At 38.8% G+C, this 10,384-nt stretch overlaps 1 protein-coding gene across 1 annotated transcript in view; it reads left to right on the forward strand.

The window, feature by feature from the left end:
• The window catches only part of atr (ATR serine/threonine kinase), a gene marked incomplete at its 5' end in the record, with an annotated part of 51,634 nt that extends 42,225 nt beyond the window's left edge, over window positions 1–9,409 (forward strand). The window contains 6 exons of the mRNA XM_020533204.2: window positions 465–615; window positions 2,052–2,208; window positions 2,686–2,839; window positions 5,385–5,536; window positions 5,689–5,794; window positions 6,396–9,409. Coding sequence (XP_020388793.2) covers window positions 465–615; window positions 2,052–2,208; window positions 2,686–2,839; window positions 5,385–5,536; window positions 5,689–5,794; window positions 6,396–6,569 — 894 coding nt within the window. The remainder of the gene's footprint in view (window positions 1–464; window positions 616–2,051; window positions 2,209–2,685; window positions 2,840–5,384; window positions 5,537–5,688; window positions 5,795–6,395) is intronic.
• Window positions 9,410–10,384: the final 975 nt, after the last annotated feature.

The raw sequence follows: 10,384 nt of genomic DNA on the forward strand, positions 1-10,384 counted from the left end.
AGATAAAGAAGGGACTTCAGAAGTTCTTTTTCCTTGAAAGTTTAGTAATTTTTGGTGAATCTTTTCTGGAAATTAAATCAATGGAGTAAAATATGTGAAAGAACGAGCTATACGTGGGCATTTCTGCCAACTGTTTCCACAGATATACAGGCTGGTGTCCTCATGATCATCAAATTTCTGTACTTGTTGACTTTCTCATTAATTATTTCCTTTGCTGTTATGAGTTTATTTATAAAACATTTTCCATATTGTTGGCCCTATATTCTTTTAGCTGAACAGTGTTTGCTGGTTATGTTCGTGGTCCCCAGGAGCATGTTAGTATTTCAAGAATGACTGACAGACAAGTTTGAAAACCATTACTTTTGTCTTTGATTTTGAATCTGCTGCTTTGATATTAGCCAGCTGAGTAATGACTATGTTGTTAAACATCGCCTTGTTGACAATTGATTTCTGATGATTAACAGTGCTTACGAAAAGATGCAGAATCTCGCAGGAGAGAACTTCACATCAGGACGTATGCAGTCATTCCTCTGAATGAGGAGTGTGGTCTAGTTGAGTGGGTTAACAACACCGCTGGATTAAGACATATTCTGAATAAGTTGTACAAAGAAAAAGGTAAGGATTAAGTATATCAGAACTGTGTTTTGTTGAAGTTACAATAACTAGATGCTGTTGTGTTTGATACACTGTGATCAATTCAAATGTGCTGTGAGGTACATGGAAAATACAACACCTAAATTACAACTTGTATGCTTTGTATTTTAAAATTAGTTTTGCTGCAGAGGGAAACATTTAATGGCAATATAAGCTAGGTAGAACAGTTTTAAACGGGCTGCAGGAACGCAGTTTGAAAAAAAACATAAGGCATGCTTGGTTCCGTAAATAGTGCAAGTAAACTTCTACAAAATGCTGGCAATGCCACAACTGAAGTATCGTGTCTAATTCTAGGCAGTGCACTTGAAGGAAGATGCAAGTCCTTAGTTAATAAGCAGAGTTGTTTTACACAAATCATACTTGAAATGTAGCACAAATGGAGCGATACAGAAGCTGGAGTGATCTACTTTGAACATTGGGGAAGATTTAACAGAGATGTTCAAAAATAATAAGTAGCTTTGCTTAGGTTGAGCGAGGAGGAGGAACAGTTGTTAATGGATAAAAGCCTAAATGGAAGACAGTCTATATAAGGTAATTAGCAAAACAACTGGAAGCAAGAAGGAAGTTTTTTTAATCATTGTGCTGTTATGGTTTGAAATGTCCTGCCAAAGTGGAATAAGCTGCTTCAATAATAATTTTCAAAGGGCAGTTGGATAAAGGGGAAAAGCTTTGTGGAAAAGGCAAGAAAATGGGGTGAATTGGATAGCTCTTTGAAAGAGCTTGCACAGGAAAATTGTTCTTGCTGTGTTGCATCATTCACTGATTCAACATGATTGGTGTGTAATTATCTGTAAAGTGTGTTTGATTTTTAACTTGTCTGTTTTATGCACATTTTCTTAAGAGTTTGGTACAAGTGTAACATTTTATTTCACATCACTGTGTTGCCATCACAGTATATTTTGTCAATGAGCCAAATGTATCACCTGGCTTCTCTGTATCCTGTTCCAAACCCTACACTTCACCAATCTCCCTTTCGTTTCTTACCCACACAATATCACAGTACAGACAAAGTTGTAATTTTTTGTTCTGAAGCTTGGTGTTTTGGTCAGAAATTGAAGAGTGCAATTTAAGACAATGTTTGAAAGGTGAGGGAGAATAACTTGGCTTAAATATCACCACAGAGACATGAACCTTGAATGGTGCATGGTGCTATTTCCTATCTGTATATGTAGGCTTAATTTCTCCCAAAAAGTGAGAAGGATTATGCTCACATGAAATAAATTTTCAGCACAAGACAGCAGAATTGAAAGATTTTAAATTCGTTATTATTCGCAAAAGATACATTAAATATTTCTTCAATTGTAATACTAAATTCATAAGTGTACACATTTTGACAAATGTGTTTTGATTTTGTTATTGCTCCTGATATTCTAAGATTTGACCATGGTTTCTTACAGGTGTTTACATGATCGGTAAAGAACTGCGTCAGTGCATGCTGCCAAAGCAAGCGCCTTTGGAGGAGAAATTATCTGTATTTAAGCAGCAGCTTCTGCCCCGTCACCCTGCTGTCTTTCATGAATGGTTCCTTAGGACTTTCCCTGATCCAACTTCATGGTCAGTTTCTTAAATTCAAAAGAACAATAAGGGATTCAGGATATCTGTCTCACTTCTTATTTTTAGGTCACTCCTTAGCGAACTTTATGACTCTTTGTAGGAGTGGTTTATTTTAATAAAGGGAACTAGGTGTATTGCATAATCATTTCAGATTCAGTTACCATAAAAGTTTGCTAGCTTGGTTGTGAGGATCAATCACTGCTTGGACAAAGGTTAAACACACCACCTGTGAGGTCATGAACAATGGATTAGTTATTGCATATCTTGGGAAGATAATGAGATTGATGATTGGATTAATTAGTTAGAAAAATGATAGATTCCCAGTCAAGTTGTAATGGTTGAATGGTTAATAATTAATTTTTCAGACTAGTATTTAATACTAATGTGCCGTAAATCATATATGTAGTTGACCATAATGCTTTCTGATGGATGAGTTATGTTGTTTTGAAACTTTAACCTTGTAATTCTTCCAATTAGGTACAGCAGTAGATCAGCTTACTGCCGTTCAGTTGCTGTAATGTCAATGGTTGGCTACATTCTGGGTCTAGGTGATCGCCATGGAGAAAACATTCTGTTTGATTCTTTAACAGGAGAATGTGTTCATGTGGACTTCAACTGTCTTTTTAATAAGGTAATTGTTTCTTCTTCTAAAAGAAGCATAACTGCACTGTATTTATTATTTATGATGTTACGAAGTCACATAACTTAATGATAAAAGATCTATTATAGAGACCCTTCAGTTTGTTTTTGGCCAGAAGTCATTTCAGGCTTTTTGCTCATGCAGTGAAGAGATGCTTGCTGCTGACTTCAAAGAAGGCTGCCCACAAAGATCTAACAATCCCTGCAGCAACACCTTTCTTGATGTTATATAGATAGGTGACATCTTCAGGGATTTCCTGATGTTATCAAGCAGGCTAAAGAACCAATTACACATTAGAATTCTTACCAAAAACAAACCAGCGGGTAAAAAGCACTTGATTATTTCTCATTTTTCCATCATTTTGCAGATAGCAAAATAAAGGAGGAGGTGATGACCCAGTGGTATTATCACTAGACTATTAATCCAGAAACTCAGTTGAATCCAATGCATCATCCTCCGACACTTCCGCCATCTGCAATCCGACCCCACCACCAAAGACATTTTTCCCTCCCCACCCTTATCTGCTTTCCGGAGGGACCACTCTCTCCGTGACTCCCTTGTCCGCTCCACACTCCCCTCCAGCCCCACCACACCCGGCACTTTTCCCTGCAACTGCAGGAAATGCTACACCTGCCCCTACACCTCCCCCCTCACCCCCAGCCCAGGACCCAAGAAGACCTTCCACAACAAGCAGATGTTCACCTGCACATCTGCAAATGTGGTATACTGTATCGGCTGTTCCAGATGTGGCCTCCTCTACATCGGGGAAACCAAGCGGAGGCTTGGGGACCGCTTTGCGGAACACCTACGCTCGGTTCGCAACAAACAACTGCACCTCCCAGTCGCGAACCATTTCAATGCCTCCTCCCATTCCTGAGATGACATGTCCATCCTGGTGCCACAACGATGCCACCCAAAGGTTGCAGGAACAGCACCTCGTAATTCGCTTGGGAACCCTGCAGCCCAATGGTATCAATGTGGACTTCACAAGCTTCAAAATCCCGCCTCCCCTAACCGCATCCCAAAACCAGCCCAGCTTGTCCCTGCCTCCTGAACCTGTCCTTCCTCCCACCTATCCCCTCCTCCCACCTCAAGCCCCACCTCCATCTCCTACCTACTAGCCTCATCCCACCCCCTTGACCTGTCTGTCCTCCCTGGACTGACCTATCCCCTCCCTAACTCCCCACCTACACTCACCTTTACTGGCTCCACCCCCGCCTCTTTGACCTATCTGTCTCCTCTCCACCCATCTTCTCCTTTATCCATCTTCTATTCGCCTCCCCCTCTCTCCCTATTTATTTCAGAACCCCCTTCCCCTCCCCCATTTCTGAAGAAGGGTCTAGGCCCAAAACGTCAGCTTTCCTGCTCCTCTGATGCTGCTTGGCCTGCTGTGTTCATCCAGCTGTACACCTTGTTATCTGAATGTTCTGACGACCTGCGTTTGAATCCCACCACGTCAAACTGTGGAATTTGAAATCAGTTTTTAAACATCTGGAATTAAGAATCTTCTAATGACCATGAAACCATTGTTGATTGTCAAAAAACCCATCTGGTTCACTAATGTCCTTCAGAGAAGGAACTCTGCCATCCTTACCTGATCTGGGCCTACATGTGACTCCAGATCCATAGCAATGTGGTTGACTGACTGGTCTCTGGGCAATTAGGGCAATAAATGCTGGTCTAGCTAGTGATGCCCCCATGTCGTGAATGAATAAAGAAAATTAGATCAGTACATGCATCTAGGATTGAAGTAAAAGCTGAAATATTTGGGAATTTTTGTGATAATGAAATTTGGCATTCCACCTGTGTACAGTTAGTTTGTCAAGATCAGGGAAGTTGTTTACATACTAATTATGAATTCATATATCATTAAAATTCCAGTTACACCTAAACCAGCAACACAAGTTTTACAATATTTTTCAGCAAAATTAATTGCACCAAATGGGAGTTAATATTTAATTTAAACAACTTCAGAAGTTGTCCATCTGCAGTTATCTATCTGCATCACTATATCCTGTGGAGGAATAGGAGCCGTTTTCTACCTTTTAACTGCCCATGTGCAGATAGCAGACTTACTGTCAGTCTCACAGTTAATAATGATAGTAAATGCTGACAGTTCCACCATCATCATGCTACAAAATCTGTGATACTTAATCATGTGCAGCTTACTGGTAGTTATGGCTCAGTACTGCAAAAGACTTCAGATGCTCTTTCTGGATAGAAACATCTATCAGTCTGTTTCAAGGAGGAAGTGCTTTATGTCCAAGCCAATTTCCTCCTGTTGTTCTAACATAGAGCAATATGCAAACCTGCATCCTACCGTTATCTGTGTCGTGCTTTTCAGGCCACCAGCTTGATACTCAGTCAATGTCACTCAATTTGTATCTGTTAACTTTTGAAGAAATGGATTACCGAGGCATTTAATCCAGAAGTAAATCTGTCCAGATTCTGTTTTCAACTGCAGCAACTCTATGGAGTGAAAGGAAAAAACTTATAAAATTCTGGAGGTTGCAAAAAAAAGTTCTCGTTTTCTTAGGGGGAGACCTTTGATGTTCCAGAAGTTGTCCCTTTTCGTCTAACCCACAATATGGTCCATGCCATGGGCCCTATGGGGACAGAAGGTTTGTTCCGCCGAGCCTGTGAAGTGACTTTGAGGTTAATGCGTGATCAACGAGAACCTTTAATGAGGTAATGCCACAGAGCTTGATAAATTATAGTTAGAATTATTTCTGATAAGATATTTGACTACTTGTATAAGCTTTAATTATAAATATTGATTGTTTCAACTTCATTTTATTTGGTGTCCTCATTGTCAGAGCTACCAATTATTTCTTTCACAGTGTTCTGAAAACTTTTCTGCATGACCCATTGGTGGAATGGAGTAAGCCAGTAAAAGGAAGTACAAAAGTACAACCCAATGAAACTGGGGAGGTAATCAATGAAAAGGTCAGTGAGAGAATGTCTTCCTTGTGTTGGTTTTAAAAGGTTTTCTGTTTTCCCCTTCAAATCTATCTATCCTTATCCTACAGTGATAACTATAGTTAGGTCTATTGCTCTTCAGAAAGTGGCAACTGCTACTTTGTTTTTAAAAAGCATCAAACAATTTTACAGATCTGCTTAGCAGAGGTCGATGAACCACTGCTTCCTGATTTACTTTGACTTTAACCTTTTAAACTCTCATACTGAGTTTTGGCCTTTTGCTTTGCATTCTCAATTTTAGTGAAGAAAGGAGCTGATTTGACTAGAGCTACAAAATTTGCTGCACGATTATTTTTCTCTAAATATTTATTGAGTAGCTTAAAAGTGTTAAATGAGGTAGCATGCGACGTCAGGAGTAGAGTTGTTGCCTTTTATAAAATTATCAGGAAATTTGATGAAAATACTCCCTTTCCAACTGAAAGTAGTCACCTTTGAGATTAAAGTAAATCAGGTATGGTTGGTGCAGTCTATCACAGAGGAAGAAGGACTGTTGATTGAAGTGTGAATAAATTTAAAAAGGGAGAGAATTAGTGTTTTGACATTTGAAATGTTGATTTGCTTGTTTCAGGCCAAGACCCATGTTCAAGACATAGAAAAACGGCTACATGGAGTGATTAAGACGAGAAATAAGGTGAAGGGTTTGCCCTTATCAATTGAAGGTCATGTTCACTACCTTATTCAAGAAGCAACAAATATAAACCTACTGTGTCAAATGTATCTGGGCTGGGCTCCATACATGTGATAGCATTCACAAAAACTGCAACTCGGGTGTCAGGATGAAGCAAGGTATTTATTTGACATCCTTTATCCCCAACATTAAATCACCCACCACCAGTTGCTAACCTTTCAAGAAGCTACATTTAAATCACTGCAGTACACCTTTGCAGTGATTTTCTTTTGGCAACTTATTTCAGGAAAAGAACAATATATTCTTGGCAAATAGTTTGCATGATGAAGACTGAGAGGATATGGGATTCTCCTTCAATTCCAGAAGCCAAAATAAACAACAAACAGATTTTTGTTTTACTGTCTTCTACTGATCGCATGACAAAGCTAAACAACTTGAAATTTATGGATATCCCAGAGACTGAGCAAGAAAGGATAAATGGTTTGCTTAGTTCAAGACTGGGAACAGGTTAAAAGATTGAACTTCACTTACCTCATTGAGGCCAGAGCCTGCAGCATGCTGTCATCGTTCATGATATTGATTAATTTGTATTGTAAACATGATGATGTATTAACGCTTTTGAAAAAAGAGGATTGATCATCAAGACAATTTATTGGAATGAATGTGACTTTTCATTAAGTTCTGTTAATGGTACTCCATTAAGATTGAGAAAAGTCCATTTTATAACTGACAAAGCTATGGGATTCTGAGGTACAAGGAAATGTACAACCCACTGCATTTGAATGGAGACTGAAGATCTTTGCATATCTGTAAGAAAAGTGAAATACAACTTCCACTGATTCCATTAGCTAATACATGGTAGGTGACACTGAAGTCAGTGTTGGGTTAGTCTTGTTATTTTGATTTTCATTGTCCTCCTTAGGTACCATGTGCAATGTTTTTGGTGCAGGTGACACCAATTCATGTAAATTATGTCATGGTTTCTACTTCCAATTTATAAATATGAAGTGTTAGAGAACCATGTGCACATTTGTTGAGAATTACTTTCATGTTGCTATTTTGTGTGCCATTTCAAGGATAGTAGTAAAAACTTCACAGCAGAAAAAAAACTTCTGAAGAAATGTTTGTACAGGGTTGTACAATCTGAAATTGAATGTTTTGGACCAGATTTTCTATTTTTATGTTCACAATCTTAGTCCACATTAATGTGTAAAATAAACCATGGAGTAGAAACTTATTTTCTTTTTATAAGAACATAAGGAGTAGGCCATCTGGCCCTTCGACCCTGCCCCGCCATTTAATAACATCATGGCTGATCTTTTTGAGACTCAGCTCCACTTATGCGCCCACTCACCATAACCCTTAATTCCTTTACTGTTCAAAAATTTATCTAGCCTTGCCTTAAACACATTCAGCGAGGCAGCTTCAACCGCTTCACTGGGCAGGGAATTCCACAGATTCCCAACCCTTTGGGTGAAGAAGTTCCTCCTGACCTCAGTCCTACATCTGCTTCCCTTTATTTTGAGGCGATGCCCTCTAAGCCAATATTTTAACACTCTTGTTAAACTCAGCAGTGTTATAACCTTTCCACTGACCATTCGTTAATTAAAAATATTGTTTGTCGAAAAGGAATATTGCTTGACACCCTGTACCACCTTGTACCAAAGTGTGACATCAAACTGCAGCTGCATGTTATAGGTCTCTGTAGGTGGCCTGACATTACCAGTTGAGAGATGCTTCTCAACCATGGCAGGGAGCATCCATTTTATGAAAGCCATGTAGCCACTAAGGAATAAGTAAGAATAAAGTGGAAAAAGAGTCATATCAGACTCAAAACCTTAACTCTATTTCTCTGTCCATTGGTGCTGCCAGACCAGGAGTTTTTCCAGCATTTTCTGTTTTGTCACTAAAGAATATTATTTACTCTCCTGTTGGGGATTGTCAGTTATTGTAAATACAGGTGAAGTACAGGAAAAAGGTTCTTTTGACTGTGAAGAAAGGGGTGCGAGAGGTTAGGTACTTGTAATAGAAAAGTGCACTTCACAAGGTATTTTACAAATGAATATATTTAAATAGCAACTTTTGAGTAAAATGTCCCAAAGTGGTCCCTTCACAGAACAAATATCAATTGACAAAGCGTTACATCAGATATTTGGACAGGTGACAGGGCGTAGGTTTTAGAATGTCTTAAAAGGAAGAGAGTGAGGTTTAAGAGAAAGTTAGGAAGGTTTTCACCGAGACAACAGAAGCACAACTGCCAGTGGTGCTGATGAAAATCGTAGATATGTTAGAGGTAGAATTTGAGTAAAACACTGTTCTCTGAGAGTTGCAGGGCTGGAAGAGATTACAGAGATAAGGTGAGACAAAGCCATTGAATGATTTGAGCACATTGTGAGAACTTTAAATTGAGGTATTGCTGACTTTGAGAAAATGTAGGCCAGTGAGCAGTGGTGTGTTAGTGGGATTCTGTGCACATGAAGATACAGGCAGTGCAGTTGATTGAATCAGGTGAAATTTATGGAAGACTGACCGGGATATACTGGAATATTTGAGGCCAGAAGAAACAAAAACATGGATGAGAGTTTTAGCAGCAGTTGAGCTCAAATAACAATGGAAGTGGAAGTAGACTGGCTTGGTGATGAAGAGGATATGTGAATGGTAGTTCAACTTTGTGTCAAATAGGATGGCAAGGTTGCAAATAGCGTGGACAAATCTTGTGTAATTTATCCAACAGCAAATGGCTTAATCTTAATATTTGTCTGAATGGCCTATGTATATGGGATATATGGCCATTATGGTTTGTTAGGATTTTAAAGCTTTTCATTCCCATCCCCACTCCACTCAGCGTTAATTTATGCAAATAAAAACTAACAGCATTGCTGGCCTGGCCAGTGATGGCCACATCCTGTGAATGAATTTAAAAAATGAATAAATTAAAGATTTTTAAAATCAAACCAGGAGTTGTCAGGATGTAAAATTTGAAAATCTTATGACCAATAGTCATCAGTTGGAGGTACTCCTATTGTTTGGTTATCATCCTTTCAAACATAGGCTTAAAGGGGCTTAAGGAAGGCCTCTTCGAAATGAACTGAACCAGTCCATCATCCAAATGACAAAACTTAACATGTGTGACGAATAGAAGGGCTATAATGTTTTGATTTCATTTGTTTGTCAGGTTTTCTTATAAAATACTGTGTAGTATGTATCTTATCAGCAGCTTTGACATTGCAACAGCCATTTTCATCATGTAAACATAAAACCATTTTTATCATAGTTCTATCCCAGATAGTGTCACACCAATCAAATGGGTGTGTAGCAAATAAAATTATTATACAGATAATAGGTGCAAATTTTTTAAGGCTGCTTTGGCATGTAGTGAATAGATGGAACTGTTGGAGCAGTCTTCCTTGATGAGGAAACACCTAGAGTCATTGAGTCATGCAGCATGGAAACAGGCCCTTTTACCAACTAGTTCATGTCGACCATGATCTGAAATTAAATTAGTCCCATTTTCCTGCATTTGGTCCATATCCCTCCGAAGCTTTCCTATTCATGTACTTATCCAAATTTCTTTTAAATGTTGTAACTGTACTCGCATCTACCACTTCTTCTCACAGTTCTTTCCACACATGAAAAACACTCTGTTAATAAAATGTTGCCCCTCAGGTGTTTTTTTAAAACTTCCTCCTCTCACCTTAAAAATGTGCCCCCTAGTTTTGAACTCCCCCATCCTAGGGAAAAGATCCTTGCTATCCACTTTATCTATACCCCTCATGGTTTTATAAATCTCTATAAGGTCACCCCTCAACCTCCTATATTCCAGTGAAGAATGTCCCAGCCTATTTTTATAACTCAAACTCTCCACTCCTGGCAACATCCTGGTAAATCTTACCTGAACCCTCTCCAATATATTTTGTTTTGTAACCTTG

Source organism: Rhincodon typus, chromosome 13, assembly GCF_021869965.1.
Source record: "Rhincodon typus isolate 14 chromosome 13, sRhiTyp1.1, whole genome shotgun sequence".
NCBI classification, from domain to species: domain Eukaryota; kingdom Metazoa; phylum Chordata; class Chondrichthyes; order Orectolobiformes; family Rhincodontidae; genus Rhincodon; species Rhincodon typus.